Source organism: Macaca nemestrina, chromosome 1, assembly GCF_043159975.1.
Source record: "Macaca nemestrina isolate mMacNem1 chromosome 1, mMacNem.hap1, whole genome shotgun sequence".
NCBI classification, from domain to species: Eukaryota; Metazoa; Chordata; class Mammalia; order Primates; family Cercopithecidae; genus Macaca; species Macaca nemestrina.
In genome coordinates, this window is record NC_092125.1 from 105,649,101 (window position 1) to 105,667,798 (window position 18,698).

Here is an 18,698-nt window from a genome sequence, read left to right on the forward strand (position 1 = left end):
GTTTCCCACATTTCAGCCATTAACGTTACCATTTTTGATGGCTTTTTCCATATCCACTGCTGCCTACGTTGAGTAGATCAGATCTACTCATTTCCAAATTTATTTTATTCTTTTTTTTTTGAGACGGAGTCTCGCTCTGTCTCCCAGGCTGGATTGCAGTGGCGCGATCTCGGCTCACTGCAAGCTCCGCCTCCCGGGTTCATGGCATTCTCCTGCCTCAGCCTCCCGAGTAGCTGGGACTACAGGCGCCTGCCACCTCACCCGGCTGGTTTTTTTTTTTTTTTTTTTTTTTTTTTAGTAGACGTGGGGTTTCACCGTGTTAGCCAGGATGGTCTCGATCTCCTGACCTCGTGATCTGCCCGTCTCGGCCTCCCAAAGTGCTGGGATTACAGGCTTGAGCCACCGAGCCGGGCATTTTATTCTTACTTGACACAATTCTATTTTAAAATCAAAGGTTTCATATGTTAGTGTTTTTTCCTAATCACATTAAAGTAACTATAGCAGTGAATGTACCACACTTTGGAAAAAATTGGGTTAGGTTAATTCAGTTTTCTAGGAGAGAATAATCAGGGTCTGAGCTACAGTAGTGGCAGGAGAGATTGCGCTAAATAAAGACAGGCATTGTGAAAGGCCTGGCCACTTGATGTGAGGAGGAAAAGACAGTCATGATGTGAGGATGACTGGTTTTAGAGTAGGAAAATGAGCCAGGTGCAGGCTCATGCCTGTAATCCCAGCATTTTGGGAGGCTGAGGTGAGAAGATTCCTTGAGTCCAGGAGTTCTAGACCAGCCTGGCAACAAAGTGAGACCCTGTCTCTACAAAATATTGTAAAAACTTAGCCAAACATGGTGGTGCGTGCCTGTAGTCCTATCTACCTGGAGGGCTGAAGCCAGAGAATCCTTTGAGCCCAGGAGTCTGAGGCTGCAGTGAGCTATGATCGTACTGCTGCACTCCATCCTGGGTGACAGAATGAGACCTCCCAAAAAAAGAGAGTAGGAAAATGGTAGGGTTAAAGATGTAAGGAGATCGTGTTGTCCTGGTTTGGGGAGCTGGGGGAAGGATAAGAAGATATGGCTGACAATCTGTCAGGTATCTAGGTAAAAACAAAATTCTAGGGCTTGAGGCAGAGAGGCTGACATAAGAGAGTTGGGAATCCATATGGGGTACAGGTAGTTTATGCCATAGAGGTAAATTAGAACCATAAAGGACAATTGCAAATATAAAAAAAAGAATTAAACAATGAGGAAAATGTTATGTAAGAGGAGGAGCCAGATGGAACTGATTGGAGGCAAAGAAGATGGATGAGTAGTTCTTTAAAAAGTTCCGGGTTGGATCGTTTCTAGTGGTTCTTCAACAGAGAGGCTGAGAAGGAAGATAACTGAAAATGGGACATTCACTGATACTTTAGTAATTTGAGGGTACATTTTGAGTGTTAAGAAGTCAAGAGGAGGAGTCATTTTCAGGAGCAAAAGAGGGTATTGGTAGGAAGAAGATTATATAGGCAATATAGAGCAGAGTTTTCCAGCAGAACTTTTGGTAATGATGTCTAGTACATTAGCCACATGTGGCACTCAAAACGTGGCTAGTGTGGCTGAGGGGCTAAAATTTAATTGTATTTCATTGTAGTTCATTTAAATTTAATTAGCTACATGTGGCTAGTGGCTATTATGTTGGAAAATGCATTTCTAAATATTTAGATTCTGGGCAGAAGAAGTTGGCTTTGACATGAAGAAAGGCTTCTTAGAAAGGCAGGAAGTAGACCGGGTGCGGTGGCTCACGTTGTAATCCCAACACTTTGGGAGGCTGAGGTGGGCAGATCACAAGGTCAGGAGATCAAAACCATCCTGGCCAATATGGTGAAAACCCGTCTCTACTAAAAATACAAAAATTAGCTGGGTGTGGTGGCGCGTGCCTGTAGTCCCAACTACTCGAGAGGCTGAGGCAGGAGAAAAAAAAAAGAAGGAGGAAATAAGAGAGAGAGAATGGGAGAAAAGTAAGATCTCTGATCTATGGTATCTCCTGTTTTCCCTGTGGTATGACTAGTGTGAGCAAGGATAGAGACCCACAAGCTGGGGTAGCAAAGTGAACAATGAAGTACTATGTAGTTAGTGCTAATGCTAAATTCATTCCTTTGTTTAAGTCTTAATATCCTTGCAGAAGCCATCCTGTGTTACTTGAGCCTGGACTAGTATTGGGGTGAAGTCAAGCATCAGAGTAAAACATTTGTCCCCTTAATGTTACCCCTCCTCTTAATTTCTAAGAACCACAGGCCCATTTTGCCCTTGCTTGTTACCATCATTGAGATGAGGAATAAGGTGTGGTAACCCCATGTTATCTGATAGGTGCAACTGACCTATTCTGTTGGGCAGCTTTATCTTAGCCCCAACCAAAGCTCTTCCTTTCAGTGTGGCATTGGTTGAATACTATCCAGCTCCATGGGTTTTTGTTTGTTTGTTTGTTTGTTTTCTTGAGACGGAATCTCGCTCTGTCACCCAGGCTGGAGTGCCGTGGCATAATCTCGGCTCACTGCAACTTCTACCTCCCAGGTTCAAGCAATTCTCCTGCCTCAGCCTCCCAAGTAGCTGGGATTACAGGCACGTGCCAGCATGCCTGTCTAATTTTTATATTTTGTAGAGACGGGGTTTCACGTGTTGGCCAGGCTGGTCTTGAACTCCTGACCTCAAATGATCTGCCCGCCTCAGCCTCCCAAAGTGCTGGGATTACAGGCGTGAGCCACCATGCCCGGCTAATTTCTGTTTTTAGTAGAGACTAGGTTTCACCATGTTAGTCAGGCTGATCTCGAACTCCTGACCTCGTGATGCACCCGCCTCGGCCTCCCAAAGTGCTGGGATTACAGACTTGAGCCACTGCGCCCAGCCAGGGGGCTGTTTCTTAATTAGGTATAGCAACTTTAACTAAGGAGCTAGTACTGATCTTAATTTTTAATAACTAGAGATAGCAGAGTTAGAAGCTAAGTTCAAAGTGAGAGAACAGCTGCATTTGTCTTTCTGACCTCAGGCAATTCCTGGGGAACTCTGTGTTCTGGGATTTAGTCAGGCAATAAAATGCTCCCACTCCTTCTCTGTCTCTTTATTTCTTCCCTAAATAGAACAGAACTCTCATTGACCAGGCTGCTTTGAGGGATAAAGATCCTGATAACACTGCTGAGTGCGGTGGCTCATGCCTGTAATCCCAGCACTTTGGGAGGTGAGCAGATCACCTGAGGTCAGGAATTCAAGACCAGCCTGGCCAACATGGTGACACCCCATCTCTACTAAAAAAAAAAAATACAAAAATTAGCTGGGCGTGGTGGCAGGCACCTGTAATCCCAGCTGCTCAGGAGGCTGAGACAGGAGAATTGCTTGAACCTGGAAGGCGGAGGTTGCAGTGAGCCAATATCGCACCTTTGCACTCCAACCTGGGCAACAAGAGTGAAACTCCGTCTCAAAAAAAAAAAAAAAAAAAAAAAAAGATCGCCGGGCGCGGTGGCTCAAGCCTGTAATCCCAGCACTTTGGGAGGCCGAGACGGGCGGATCACGAGTTCAGGAGATCGAGACCATCCTGGCTAATACGGTGAAACCCCGTCTCTACTAAAATACAAAAAAAATTAGCTGGGCGAGGTGGCGGGCGCCTGTACTCCCAGCTACTCGGGAGGCTGAGGCAGGAGAATGGCGTGAACCCGGGAGGCGGGGCTTGCAGTGAGCTGAGATCCGGCCACTGCACTCCAGCCTGGGCAACAGAGCTAGACTCCGTCTCAAAAAAAAAAAAAAAAAAAAAAAAAGATCCTGATAACATCCTTCTTTCCCAAGTGAGAATCACACAAACTAACTTGGTTATAGGTATTATCTAAGTTCAGGCTGTTCATGAGATTTTTATGTAATGTAACATCACAGGAAGTTTGAGAGATTAGTTCACAAATTTCGACACCTGTTATTTTGACAAGGATGCCCCAGTGAATAAGACTGGTCCAATCCCAGGCCTCATGAAGCTTATACACTGTTAATACAGTTTTGAGGCTGGGCGCGGTGGCTCAAGCCTGTAATCCCAGCACTTTGGGAGGCTGAGATGGGCGGATCACGAGGTCAGGAGATCGAGACCATCCTGGCTAACACGGTAGAAACCCCGTGTCTACTAAAAAATACAAAAAACTAGCCGGGCGAGGTGGCGGGCGCCTGTAGTCCCGGCTACTCGGGAGGCTGAGGAAGGAGAATGGCGGGAACCCGCGAGGCGGAGCTTGCAGTGAGCCGAGATCCGGCCACAGCACTCCAGCCTGGGTGACAGAGCGAGACTCCGTCTCAAAAAAAAAAAAAAAAAAAAAAAATACAATTTTGAGTATCCCTTATTCAAAATGCTTGGGGCCAGAAGTGTTTCAGATTTTTGCTTTTTTTTTTTTTTTTTTTTTTAATATTTGTATTATACTTACCAGTTGAGCATCCTAAATTCGAAAATCAGAAATTTATACCAGGCATGGTGATGCACACCTATAGTTCCTGCTACTCAGGAGACTGAAGCAGGGGGTGTGCTTGAGCCCTAGGAGTTCAGGGCTGTTGTGCACTATGATTAGGTCTATGAAGAGTCACCACAAAGACCCTGTCTCTAATATATATATATATATATATATATACACACACACACACACACACACACACCCCCATATGTGTATGTAAAATCCAGAATACTCCAATGAGCATTTTCTTTGAGCATCATGTTGGCATTCAAAAGTTTCAGATTTTGGAGCATTTTGGATTTTGGACTTTCAGATTTGGGTTCTCAGCCTGTATAGTGTTTCTCAATGGTGAACGTTTGTCATTTAGAGTAGGACAGTTCTGTTGATGTACAGAACAATCCTGTGTATTGCTGTCCCCTGCCCAACCAGATACCTGTATGGGCCTTCTAGTCATTGTGATATCAAAACCTCCCACACATACTCAAAATCTCCCCTCAGAGAGAAGAGTACACAATACCACTCCTATTGAGAACCATTGGTTTAATGGGAAGTGCAACTTTTAAAGGTTCACCCTGATTCTGCTCTTTAATACAGCTGTTATTTTTAGTCATTCTCTCCCAGGCTTTTTATACATGTATGCTTTCTGTTTTGATAGTGTACATAAAGTGGCAAGTATTACTGGTACCATACTGGTCTCTAGCTTCCTGGTCAATCTGGGGAAAGCCTCAGCCCAGAAGGCAGGGTGCCTGAGCAATGCTCACATATGCAGATGATTTTAGGACAGAAAAGTATCTTTTTCCTATCAAGGTCCTGAGACCGTTTTGAAACGGGCTGTAAAATGTAGGGAGAAACTTAATTATGAATTTCAGAGGTTGATGCTAGGAGTATACCAGGAAGAGTTTGGTTTTCCTGTCCCCAAACTTGTATTATCCCTATGCTGGTCAGATGGATTTGAATCTTCCATATCCCACTATCTATTTAAAGTGTGCTTCAAATAGAAAATCCAGATAAACTCATTAGATTTGAGTACTTATCTGCTTGTATCAGGAATGCTTGCTAAATTGTCCTTTAGCCTGACTTTGTGAAAAAAGGAAACAACTTACTAGTAGCTTTTTTTTTTTTTTTTTTTTTTTTTTTTTTTTTTGACGCGGAGTCTTGCTCTGTGCCCCAGGCTGGAGTGCAGTGGCGCGATCTCGGCTCACTGCAAGCTCCGCTCCCCCGGGTTCACGCCATTCTCCTGCCTCAGCCTCCCGAGTAGCTGGGACTACAGGCGCCCGCCACCTTGCCCGGCTAATTTTCTTGTATTTTTAGTAGAGACGGGGTTTCACCGTGTTAGCCAGGATGGTCTCGATCTCCTGACCTCATGATCTGCCCGTCTCGGCCTCCCAAAGTGCTGGAATTACAGGCTTGAGCCACCGCGCCCGGCCCCCACTAGTAGCTTAAATAAATACGGGATTTGTTTTTTAATCACATATATCTAGCCATGAGCAACTGTGGCCTGTTGTAGCTGGGCTTTCTGTGATTCTCTTGGTCTTTTCTCTTAAGATTGAAATATGCGGCCGGGCGCGGTGGCTCAAGCCTGTAATCCCAGCACTTTGGGAGGCCGAGATGGGCGGATCACGAGGTCAGGAGATCGAGACCATCCTGGCTAACACGGTGAAACCCCGTCTCTACTAAGAAATACAAAAAATAGCCGGGCGAGGTGGCAGCGCCTGTAGTCCCAGCTACTCGGGAGGCTGAGGCCGGAGAATGGCGTGAACCCGGGAGGCGGAGCTTGCAGTGAGCTGAGACCCGGCCACTGCACTCCAGCCTGGGCTACAGAGCGAGACTCCATCTCAAAAAAAAAAAAAAAAAAAAGATTGAAATATGCAACTCTAGTCATCACATCCATGTTGAAGGCAAGAGGGAAAGCTAAAGTTTTCCCAGAAGCCCCCAGCAGACTATCTTTCTACATCTTATTGGTTAAAACTGGATCATATGATCACCCCTAGCTGCAAGGGAGGCTGAAAAACAACAGGATAGTCTTGATTAACTTATACCAGTAATTTGCCTTCCCTGGGGCTAGGCACACTATTTGTTGACTCTGACAGGTTTGGGGTTCTTTTAAAGAAGAAGAAGAAATTGAATATTTATTGACTAGTCCTCTGAAATGGGTCTATCTCACAATATCTGTAACAAGAAGCATTAGAAAGTATAGGAGTGAATGAGTGTGGGAATATTTATCCCAGTCTACCATTTATAATGCTGTTTTGAATGCTTTCACAGAAAAACGTTCAGCTGTTCACTTCCGTTCCTTTCAAACCCTGATTATTGTGAACACATTTCTTCAAAGCCAACTATATGCCTTCCTTTGCCATTTCCCTTATTTCAGTTTCTCAACCCAGGGAATAAATATTGTGAAGAAAGTATTTTTTCTCCCTCAAAATGTTGTCCTACCAACTCGTCAGTCTGAATTTCCTCTGTTGGTCTTTCCACCAACTGACTGACTCTTACTGCCCTCTATCTGAATCCTCCTTGCATCCACCCTGCCTTACAGATGCATGTTATATATACCAGCTAGTTGAAAGACTCATAATTTACTTCTGGTACTCTACTAACTTTCCCTTTTTCTCTTTCTCCTCCTCTTTTCCTCTCCTTTTCTTGTGTTCCCCTCCTCTCCGTTGCTGCTGCAGAGCGTCTCTACAGCCAACTTGAGCGAAACCGCCTGCTTTCTAATGAGCTGAAGCTAACGCTGCATGATCTGTGTGACTGATGGGCAGGGCTCACTGATGCCCATTAAACTGAGCTTACAGCTCACACCACTGACCTGGACCCCAACAAAAAGCTGATTGTCTTTTTAAAAGTTATTATTTTGCCCTGAGCAAATTGCATTTTAAGTGGGGCAGTTAGAATGTTGAAATCAACAGCATTGTAAAGTTGACCATTGTGAAGTTTTTGTCCCTTTAGAAGAGATTATGGGTGAAGAAGGGAGGGGCCTGAGATATTATAGTGAGAAAACTTTCGAGAATTTTGTTTTCCACCCTTATTTGCTGCTCTTTCACTTGTGCACTGACTGTAGGATATGTTCCCTTGCATGGATATTTCTAACAATAAAAGGACTGACTTGACAAGTTGTTGTAACTGCTTCATCTGCAGGCCCAGGGATGGGTCCTTCTGACTGGGTGGAAAAAAGGGAAGTGAAAGAAAAGTTGTGGGATATGAATATGGGTCTGTGTTGCCATCACCTTCTCTGAGTTGAAGATTTGAGTCTTTTCCTCACCTCTTTAGAGCACTCAGAGTGGTTTGATTGCTAGACAGATTAGATTCTCCTTAATGTTCAGCTACTGATTTTCTTCCTGACATTTTCCCCTTTGCTTCCTTTTTCTGGTTTTATGTTTAATTTCAAGTAACTGTCACAAGCTAGTTCTGTTCAGTAGCTCTGCAGCAATCTCAAGGTTTGCTTACAACTACTTGTTTCAGTAGTATTCTTGGCTTTGTTTTCTTTAGAGATTATTTGACTTAACTGTGAGCGCCCTTTTATTTATCCCATCAGTTACTACTTTGGCCTCTACTTTTTCGAAAAAACATGTAGTGCATGAGGATCTTCCTGTGCTCTTTATAATCTGAGATTCTGATGTTTCTGTTGTTTGCAATGTTCAAACTCCAGTGAACCATTTCAAGAGGGTATTGTTATGTGGGCAAAACCTGGAAAAGTGGATGGCTGATGCTTAAGGCTTGCTCTTTCATTGACTGAAAGCTGAAAGTGTTGGTTGGGTGTGGGAGGGAGAGGAAATGGCTGATAAGGGCCCTAACTCCCTCACCCAGGAAGTGCAGCAACACCTACAACTTCAGTAGGCAAGCCAAAGGCCCTACAAAGCTGGATGATGTAATAGCTCACTTCTGTGGCTGAGAAAGCAGCTGCCTTATTAGTCCGCAGCTTTTCTGCAACAGGAGCAAGTCTCAAAGAGCAGGTGGACCTTGAAATTTACTTCTAGTTTTTGTAACTTCTTTTCTTTACCCCCATTAGATAAACTGAAATGCACCAAAGAGGAGCACCTCTGTACACAAAGGATGCTGGACCAGACTCTGCTTGACCTGAATGAGATGTAGAACGCCCCAGTCCCACCCTGCTGCTGCTCCTCCCTCTGACCCAGACTCCGCCTGAGGCCAGCCTGCCGGAAGCTGACCTTTAACTGAGGGCTGATCTTTAACTGGAAGGCTGCTTTCTCCTTTCGCCGCCCCCTCCTTCCCTGTGTCTTTTTCGCCAAACTGTCTCTGCCTCTACCCGGACATTCCAGCTGGGCTAGAGGCTGAGCACCTTTGGAAACAACATTTAAGGGAATGTGAGCACAATGCATAATGTCTTTAAAAAGCATGTTGTGATGTACACATTTTGTAATTACCTTTTTGTTGTTTTGTAGCAAACATTTGTAAAACATTCCAAATAATTCCACAGCCCTGAAGCAGCAATCGAATCCCTTTCTCACTTTTGGAAGGTGACTTTTCACCTTAGTGCATATTCCCTTCTCCATAGAGGAGAGGAAAAGGTATAGGCCTGCCTTACTGAGAGCCAAACAGAGCCCAGGGAGACTCCACTATGGGAAACCTCATTGCTCTGTACAAAGTACTAGCTAAACCAGAAAGGTGATTCCAGGAGGAGTTAGCCAAACAACAAAAACAAAAAATGTGCTGTTCGTTTTCAGCTTTAAGATATCTTTGGATAATGTTATTTCTATTTTTATTTTTTTCATTAGAAGTGACCAAATTAAGATGGTAAGACCTCTGAGACCAAAATTTTGTCCCATCTCTACCCCTCCCAACTGCTTAACAGAAAGGATCATGTCCCCCTTACGTTGAGGTGACCACTTAATTGCTTTCCTGCCTCCTTGAAAGAAAAAGAAGATTGTGTTTTTGCCACTGATTTAGCCATGTGAAACTCATCTCATTACCCTTTTCTGGGTTTGAAGCTGCTGTCTCTAGAAGTGCCATCTCATTGTGCTTTGTATCAGTCAGTGCTGGAGAAATCTTGAATAGCTTATGTACAAAATTTTTTAACTTTTATATTATTTTGAAACTTTGCTTCTTTGGGTTTGTGGCACCCTGGCCACCCCATCTGGCTGTGACAGCCTCTGCAGTCTGTGGGCTGGCAGTTTGTTGATCTTTTAAAATTTCTTTCCCTACCCAGTCCCCATTTTCTGGTAAGGTTTCTAGGAGGTCTGTTTAGGTGTACATCCTGCAGCTTATTGGCTTAAAATGTTACTCTCCTTTGATGTGGTCTCCTTGGGGCCGATTGGGAGAAAGAGAAATCAATAGTGCAACTGTTTTGATACTGAATATTGACAAGTGTCTTTTTGAAATAAAGAACCAGTCCCTCCAACCCTCAGACCTATTTGACTTTTCTTTATTAAAACTCAATGTGCTTTCTCCAGAGAAGCTATGAGGTTTGGGTTAAAAATCGCATCTTTGTGGGTGGTAGCAACAGGATTTATTATTTTTTATTATTATTATTTTTGAGACGAAGTTTCTTTCTTCTTGCCCGGGCTGGAGTGTAATGGCTCAATCTCAGCTCACTGCAGCCTCTGCCTCCTGGGTTCAAGAGATTCTGCCTCAGCCTCCCGAGTAGCTGGGATTACAGGCACCCACCCACCATGCCCGGCTAATTTTTTTTTTTTTTTTTTTTTTTTTGAGACAGAGTCTCGCTCTGTCGCCCAGGCTGGAGTGCAGTGGCCGGATCTCAGCTCACTGCAAACTCCGCCTCCCGGGTTTACGCCATTCTCCTGCCTCAGCCTCCCGAGTAGCTGGGACTGCAGGCGCCCACCACCTCGCCCGGCTAGTTTTTTGTATTTTTTAGTAGAGATGGGGTTTCACGGGGTTAGCCAGGATGGTCTCGATCTCCTGACCTCGTGATCCGCCCGTCTCGGCCTCCCAAAGTGCTGGGATTACAGGCTTGAGCCACCGCGCCCGGCCTAATTTTTTATATTTTAAGTAGAGACAGGGTTTCACCATATTGGCCAGGCTGGTCTCGAACTCCTGACCTTCAGGTGATCCACCTGCTTCGGCCTCCCAAAATGCTGGTATTACAGGCGTGAGCCACCGCGCCCAGCTGGAGCAACAGGATTTAATATAGAGAAAATGTTTATTTTCATCATCTGTAAAATGGAGATAAGAAAGAACACTTAATGTGCTGGGTCTTTTTTTTTTTTTTTTTTGAGACTGAGTCTGGCTCTGTCGCCCAGGCTGGAGTGCAGTGGCCGGATCTCAGCTCACTGCAAGCTCCGCCTCCCGGGTTTACGCCATTCTCCTGCCTCAGCCTCCCGAGTAGCTGGGACCACAGGCGCCCGCCACTTCGCCCGGCTAGTTTTTTGTATTTTTTAGTAGAGATGGTGTTTCACCGTGTTAGCCAGGATGGTCTCGATCTCCTGACCTCGTGATCCGCCCGTCTCGGCCTCCCAAAGTGCTGGGATTACAGGCTTGAGCCACCGCGCCCGGCCTGTGCTGGGTCTTTTATAGGTTAACATAGACATCTCAGGCTGAACTATACATTTTCCTTCACAACCATATTAATCCTTATAAACTGGATTTATTATGCTCCTTAATGTATAATGCTGATCACTACTATAAATGTATGGTTTTAACCAACTGTACTGAAACAGCCTTTGAGTTTATATTCTGTTTGGGTATTTGGAGAAAACAAGTTAACAAGAAGTGCTCTCAGAGGATTTGCTTAGAGGCCGGCTTTGTGAGTGGATAACTTTCAAAGCTGCCTTTGAGACGCCAGTGTCTGGCATTTCCTGCATTCTGGCCTGAATGCTGGACGTGAATCTGACTTCTAGTAAAAATACACAGTTCCCTTGACAAAGTCGAGCTGTTTATCCCAGAGACTGCACAATTTTCCGTTTATAGGCATAGACCAATGCTGACTGGAAATCATTGCAAAAAGTTTTTGTCTGGTGGAGGGTGTAGTGTTAAGATAAACGGTGTGCAACAAGAAATTGAACTGGAAGAAATTAAAGGTTTTTTAAGACTTTTCTGCTTGTTCCTTACTGTTAAAAAGGTCTGCCATCCAGTATTTAGGAAAGACCTTTAAGAGAGTTTGAGGTGTTTTAGCTGGGTTTGTGCCAAAAGTTTCCATTATATTGGCTTGCTGAAGGACTGCATTTATTTTTTTATTTTTTGAGATGGACTCTCGCTCTGTCGCCCAGGTTGGAGTGCAGTGACGGGATCTCTGCTCACTGCAAGCTCCGCCGCCTCCTGGGTTAACGCCATTATCCTGCCTCAGCCTCCCTAGAAGCTGGGACCACAGGCGCCCACCACCGCGCCCGGCTAATTTTTTTGTGTTTTCAGTAGAGATGGGGTTTCACCAGGATGGTCTCGATTTCCTGACCTCGTGATCCGCCCGCCTCGGCCTCCCAAAGTGCTAGGATTACAGGTGTGAGCCACCGCGCCCGGCAGGGCTGCGCTTAAAAATGCCCACACTTCCGAGCAAGAAGCAGGTCCCATCCCCCTCTGCTGACGTCACGCCTGTGGATTGGCTGATGGAGCTGTGAGTGCGGCTGTAGTTGAGCGCGGGGAACCCGAAACCTGGCAGTCGCCATGACTGGCTTTCCGGCGTCATCAAGCTGCCGAGGCTTCAAGCTCTTTTTCTTCTTGCCCCTACACCGCCTCCTGTTGTTGTTTCTGGTTTTGCTTGGGACCCTGGCCAACAAACTTAACGTGCCACAGGTGTTGCTACCCTTCGGCCGAGAGCCAGGCCGGGTGCCTTTCCTGCTGGAGGCGCAGCGGGGCTGCTACACTTGGTGAGCGGTGGTGGGTGACAAGGATATGCACCCTCACCATCCAGTAAGGGTGAGAGGGGTTCCCTCTGTAAGATCCCACAGGGAAACCGTGTGGGGCCACGTGAAGGGGCCTAGCCAGTAGGGAAGGAGAGTGTGATGTCAGTGAAGGTGGCGAGGAGCAGACTCTTGGGCGTGGCGTGTCCTACTCATGTGGTATATCCTCCAGCTGTGTGACGATCTTCCAGACGTGTGAGGAATTCTTGGGATGTGGGACTGGACTTTTCTCTGTGTGTTGGGAAGGGGTGGTCACTAGGAGCAGCCGTCAGGGTAAAGGGAAGCCCAGTGTTGGAGGCAACAGGTACTGATGACTTACAATGTAAACAACTAGAGTAAGAGGAAGTTCCCCATGTCTGAGGAAATTTCTATAGGAACAGGAAAACTTGGGGTGCGAAGGGTCCCCACTAACTATAGATGAGCCATTCAATGTGAGAAGGACTTAAAACACAACAGCCAAGTATTGGGGGTTAACTAAGCACTTTGCATGTATTAACTCATTTGCTTTTTACAGTCTTGTGAAGTAAGTACTATTACTCCCATTTCACAGACGAGGAAAGTGAGGCCCAGAGACTATGAAGTGTAAACTTATGGGAATGTGAGAAGATTCATCGTGGGTGGAGATAAGATCTGTCTGTATTATCAAAATTGCCCCATTTATAAAAGGGTACCCACTTGAAGTGTGAGGACAGGGGGTACACACAACTCCGGGATAATGACTTCCTGACTGAAGGTGAAGAGACATGATTTTCTGGTGTGAGAGGACCCAATGATGGGTTATGTGGTTGCCTAAGGTGTGAGAGAACCTAACTGAAGTGAGCTTCAGGATGCCAGTGCATTCATCCTAGATGGAGTAGATACCCCTTTGCCATCTCCTAGGAGAAGTAATGAGGTTCGTTCAGAGTGTAAATTCACCTCTCATTGTATGAGGAAGTAGAAGGAAAGTGGGCTTGTAAGATGATCCAGTGTGATGTGTGTGTTTCCTGACTGTGAGGGTGATGCAAGGCATCTTTCCAGCATTGAAAGCCATTTCTTCTATCGCTCCAAAAATATTAATGAGGCCAGGCATGGTGGCTCACGTCTGTAATCCCAGCACTTAGGGAGGCCAAGGTAGTAGGATTACTTGAGGCCAGGAGTTTGAGACCAGCCTGATCAACATAGTGAGATCCTGTATCTATTTAAAATAAAAACATTCAGCGGGGTACAGTGGCTCACGCGTGTAATCCCAGCACTTTGGGAGGCCGAGGCAGGTGGATCGCTTGAAGTCAGGAGTTCAAGACCAGCCTGGCCAACATGATGAAAGCCCGTCCCTACTAAAAATACAAAAATTAGCCGGGCATGATGGCAGGCACCTGTAATCTCAGCTACTTGAGAGACTGAGGCAGGAGAATCACTTGAACCCTGGAGGCGAAGGTTGCAGTGAGCTGAGATCGCTCTGCTGCACTCCAGTTTGGGCGACAAAGTGACTCCATCTCAAAAACATAATAATAAATAAAAATAAAGGCCGGGCGTGGTGGCTCAAGCCTGTAATCCCAGCACTTTGGGAGGCTGAGACAGGCGGATCACGAGGTCAGGAGATCGAGACCATCCTGGCTAACATGGTGAAACCCTGTCTCTACTAAAAAATACAAAAAACTAGCCGGGCGAGGTGGCGAGTGCCTGTAGTCCCAGCTACTCGGGAGGCTGAGGCAGGAGAATGGCGTGAACCCGGGAGGCGGAGCTTGCAGTGAGCTGAGATCCGGCCACTGCACTCCAGCCTGGGCGACAGAGCGAGACTCCGTCTCAAAAAAAATAAATAAATAAAAATAAAAAAATAAAAACATTTATGAATGTTTTTGGTATTCGAGTTGGACTCACATCTCATAATTTAGACAACTTTTCCATCCTAGATATCAGCAGCCTGGTTTCTAGGATTGAAGGAAACTTTCCTCCGAGTATGAGAGAGTCCCGTCTCATTACTAGAAACACATCAGTCCTATTTCTGCATACTGAAGGAAGAATATAACAATTTAAAAAAATATATATATATTAGGCCGGGCGCGGTGGCTCAAGCCTGTAATCCCAGCACTTTGGGAGGCCGAGACGGGCGGATCATGAGGTCAGGAGAGCGAGACCATCCTGGCTAACACGGTGAAACCCCATCTCTACTAAAAAATACAAAAAATTAGCCGGGTGAGGTGGTGGGCGCCTGTAGTCCCACCTACTGGGGAGGCTGAGGCAGGAGAATGGCGTAAACCCGGGAGGCGGGACTTGCAGTGAGCTGAGATCCGGCCACAGCACTCCAGCCTGGGCGACAGAGCGAGACTCCGTCTCAAAAAAAAAAATATTGAGGGAGGGATATTTCTGAGACATTGCTCAAGGGATCATTGGGAAAGTTCTGATCAATCTCTCACTTTAATTATCACATCCCTAAGCGATGTTCCTGCTTTAAAAAGTGTCATTTACATATACCTGGTAGTATGTAACGTGGAAGAAGGAGGAGAATCTATGTTCCACCAAAAGTTAATTTTAACCCACCTATTTCATAGTCTTAAGAATTTTGTTCTGGCAGGCATTCCACCCATCATGATGCAGTTACTGTTGAGCCTTTATATGAAAATGGCACCTTGTGTTCCCAAAAAGCTGTACTCATTGCTGAATCTACGCAACCGATACGCCTCAGCAGTATTATTCTTGCTCGAGAAATAGGTATGTTGAGAGCAAAAACACTATCACTTCGTCTGGGGTAGAATAATCTGGTATTTTGTATAGATGGTTAACACAAATGGTGTTGGCTTCAAATGATTAAGAGGGAGAATAAATGATTCCTAGCCAGCTGCAGTGGCTTACGCCTTTAATCCCAGCACTTTGGGAGGCTGAGGCAGAAAGATTTCTTGAGCTCAGGAGTTCAAGAACCGTCTGGGTAATATAGTGAGACTTGTCTCTACAAAAAAAAAAAAAAAATTATGGCGGAGAGTGGTGGCTCACGCCTGTAATCCCCCCACTTTGGGAGGCCGAGGTGGGTGGATCACCTGAGGTCAGGAGTTTGAGACCAGCCTGGCCAACATGGCGAAACCTCGTCTCTACTAAAAATATAAAACAATTAGCCGGGCGTGATGGTGCACGCCTGTAGTCCCAGCTACTCGGGGAGGCTAAGGTGGGAGAATTGCTTGAACCCGGGAGACAGAGGTTGCAGTGAGCCAAGCTCACACCACTGCACTCCAGCCTTGGCGACAGAGGGAGACTCCATCTCAATAAAATAAAATAAAATTAAATTAAGATAAAATAAAAATAAAGAGTATTAGGCAGGATGTTCTTTCTTTTCTTTTCTTTTTTTTGACGGAGTTTCACTTTTGTTGCCCAGGCTGGAGTACAATGGCACCATCTCGGCTCACTGCAGCCTCCGCCTCCTGGGTTCAAGTGATTCTCCTGCCTCAGCCTCCCGAGTAGCTGGGATTACAGGCATGTGCCACCATGCCCGGCTAATTTTGTATTTTTAGTAGAGACAGGGTTTCTCCATTTTGGTCAGGCTGGTCTCAAACTCCCGGCCTCAGGTAATCCACCTGCCTCAGCCTCCCAAAGTGCTGGGATTACAGGCATTTCTTTTTCTATAAAAAAAGAAAACCATGCCCGGACAGCGTTTTCTTTTTTTTTAGAGACAGGGTCTTGCTTTGTTGCACAGGTCGTAGTGCAGTGGCACGACAGTAGCTCACTGCATCCTGCCTGGCCTGCACAACATAGTGAGACTCCATCTCTACAGAACAATAATGATAAATAAATTAAAGAATTTTTTTTTTTTTTTTTTTTGAGGCAGAATCTCCCTCTGTCGCCCAGGCTGGAGTGCAGTGGCTGGATCTCAGCTCACTGCAAGCTCCGCCTCCCAGGTTTACGACATTCTCCTGCCTCAGCCTCCCGAGTAGCTGGGACTACAGGCGCCCGCCACCTCACCCGGCTAGATTTTTGTATTTTTTAGTAGAGACGGGGTTTCACCGTGTTAGCCAGGATGGTCTTGATCTCCTGACCTTGTGATCCGCCCATCTCGGCCTCCCAAAGTGCTGGGATTACAGGCTTGAGCCACCGCGCCCGGCCTAAAGAATTTTAAAAAACGACCTAAAGCCTACCCTTAAGTGGACTTTGCAATTAGATAGAACTAATCTGTTTTTGTTTCCAGCTTTGGAAAATTTCCTAGTACTTCTGAGTCATCACTTTTCCCCCACTCTCTTTAACCTTTTGGTTCCTAGGGAATAAGAGTCCTCTACTATTGTTCACCAGATTTTTTTCCAACTACTAACACCTATTCTACAAATTTTGATACTGGCCCTCTTAATGTTTTCTCATGTGCAGTCAGTGACAACTATGCCTTGACTGCTGCCTGGCTGAGAGCACTTGTAAGATGTCATCAATTATAAGATAAATCCCAACTGCAGAGATGTTAAAAGATAAAAAATGAGTGTCTAAGAATCAATGAAATATGGTATGAAATTCTCAAATATAAGAATCTTTGAAGACCATGTCATGCAGGGTAGCTTAAAAGGATAGAGAAGGATACGAAAGTCAGAAAAAACAAAAAACGTTGATTTGGTCACATATGCTATTTTAAAAATGTAATCATTTTTAACTACACAAATTCATTCTGATATAAACAAATTCACAGAAGTACTAGGAAAAATGTCAAACCTGGCTCTCAGCTTAACTTCGTCTGACTTGTGACTAATTTTCCAAAATTAAGTATCCTTAAATCAACTTTCCCAATTTTACTATTAATACAATTGTGTACATAGATGAGATTCCCAGTGGTAAGGGCCAGTCTTGGTGTCCTACTAGGAGCATCTGAATGGGAGCAAGTAGTATGAAAGGAGTGGGATTGGGCATTTTAAAAGGGAAGTACATGCCTAAGAGAAATTGTTCATTAATTCATTGGACAAATATCTATTGAGTTGCCTACTTTATAAGGCATATATAGAGATAAATAGATTTAAGCTTGCCATTGGCATTTAAGTCCTTTTTTTTTTTTTGAGATGGAGTCTTGCTCTGTCATCCTGGCTGGAGTGCAATGGCGTGACCTTGGCTCGCTGCCACCTCCACCTCCTGGGTTCAAGCGATTCTCCTGCCTCAGCCGCCCGAGTAGCTGGGACTACAGGCATGCACCACCACGCCTGGCTAATTTTTGTATTTTTAGTAGAAATGGTGTTTCACCATGTTGGCCAGGCTGGTCTTGAACTCCTGACCTTAAGTGATCCACCTGCCTTGGCCCCCCAAAGTGCTGGGATTACAGGCGTGAGCCACCGTGCCCGGCCTTAAGTGCTTATTATAAAATTTTGTTTATGATGGTTTTGGTGATAGTATAGTAAAGAAGGTGGCTGTGACAAAGATGATGGATAGACTTGAGGTAAGAGACTTGAGTGCAATGGCGTGATCTCCGCTTACCACAACCTCTGTCTCCCAGGTTCAAGCGATTCTCCTGCCTCAGCCTCCCGAGTAGCTGGGATTACAGACATGTGCCACCACTCCCAGCTAATTTTGTGTTTTTAGTAGAGACGAGGTTTCTCCATGTTGATCAGGCTCATCTCGAACTCCCAACCTCAGGTGATCCGCCCACCTCAGCCTCCCAAAGTGCTGGGATTACAGGTGTGAGCCACCGCACCCAGCCTTGCCCCACTAACTTTTTGTAGAGGTGGAGGTTTCACCATGTTGCCTAGGCTGGTCTCAAACTCTTGGATCTAAGCAATCCACCCACCTTGGCCTTTCAAAGTGCTGGGATTACAGCCATGAGCCACCACACCCAGCTGAGAGCATAATTTTAGGTGAAAAAGCTCACAGGGCAGATGAAGAAAAGGTCTGGACAACTGAAGTATACCTGAAGTAATGTGGAGCTGTAAATAAAAATATGTTATATTATTTAATAAAGTTGTATTCTTTTCACTTTAAAAGTTAAATGTTTGATATTTCTCCTAATCATTCTAAATTTACTTGTAAATCATCCAAAGTAATTCCATTTATTTATTATTTATTTTTATTTTTGGGGACTGTTTCACTCTGTCGCCCAGGCTGGAGTTCAGTGGCGCAAACGTGGCTCATTGCAGCCATGACCTCCTGGGCTCAAGTGATCCCCCTACTTCAGCCTCCTGAGTAGCTGGGACTACAGGGGGGCACCACCAGGCCTGGCTAATTTTTTTAATTTTTTGTAGGGATATGGTGGTGGGGTTGCTCAGGCTGGTCTTGAACTCCTGGGCTCACGCAATCCTGCTTCAGCTTCCCAAAGTGTTGAGCTTATAGGCATGGGCCATTGTACTGGGCATTTTTTTTCTTTATGGTCAATGACCTTGTATTGAAAAGTTTTCTAGGCCGGGCACAGTGGCTTACGCCTGTAATCCCAGCACTTTGGGAGGCCAAGGCGGGTGGATCACCTGAGGTCAAGAGGTCAAGACCAGCCTGCCCAACATGGTGAAACCCCGTCTCTACTAA

At 45.4% G+C, this 18,698-nt stretch overlaps 2 protein-coding genes across 21 annotated transcripts in view; both read left to right on the plus strand.

Moving 5' to 3' along the window:
• The window catches only part of LOC105497962 (tropomyosin 3), a 40,759-nt gene extending 29,306 nt beyond the window's left edge, over positions 1-11,453 (plus strand). For 7 of the 13 annotated variants that reach the window (XM_011769532.3, XM_011769539.3, XM_011769531.3 and 4 more), the window contains one exon: positions 7,119-7,556. In XM_011769532.3, coding sequence (XP_011767834.1) covers positions 7,119-7,140 — 22 coding nt within the window. In that variant the 3' untranslated portion in view covers positions 7,141-7,556. Of the gene's footprint in view, positions 1-7,118; positions 7,557-8,452 lie in introns of those variants that run through there. The other 6 variants (XM_011769538.2, XM_011769535.2, XM_011769533.2 and 3 more) reach the window with 1 other exon arrangement.
• A 507-nt stretch (positions 11,454-11,960) lies between these two features.
• Positions 11,961-18,698, plus strand: part of LOC105498255 (nucleoporin 210 like) — a 163,044-nt gene continuing 156,306 nt past the window's right edge. For 3 of the 8 annotated variants that reach the window (XM_071084909.1, XM_071084905.1, XM_071084937.1), the window contains exons 1-2: positions 11,965-12,221; positions 14,806-14,942. In XM_071084909.1, coding sequence (XP_070941010.1) covers positions 12,019-12,221; positions 14,806-14,942 — 340 coding nt within the window. In that variant the 5' untranslated portion in view covers positions 11,965-12,018. Of the gene's footprint in view, positions 12,222-12,262; positions 12,450-14,805; positions 14,943-18,698 lie in introns of those variants that run through there. The other 5 variants (XM_071084919.1, XM_071084928.1, XM_071084934.1 and 2 more) reach the window with 5 other exon arrangements.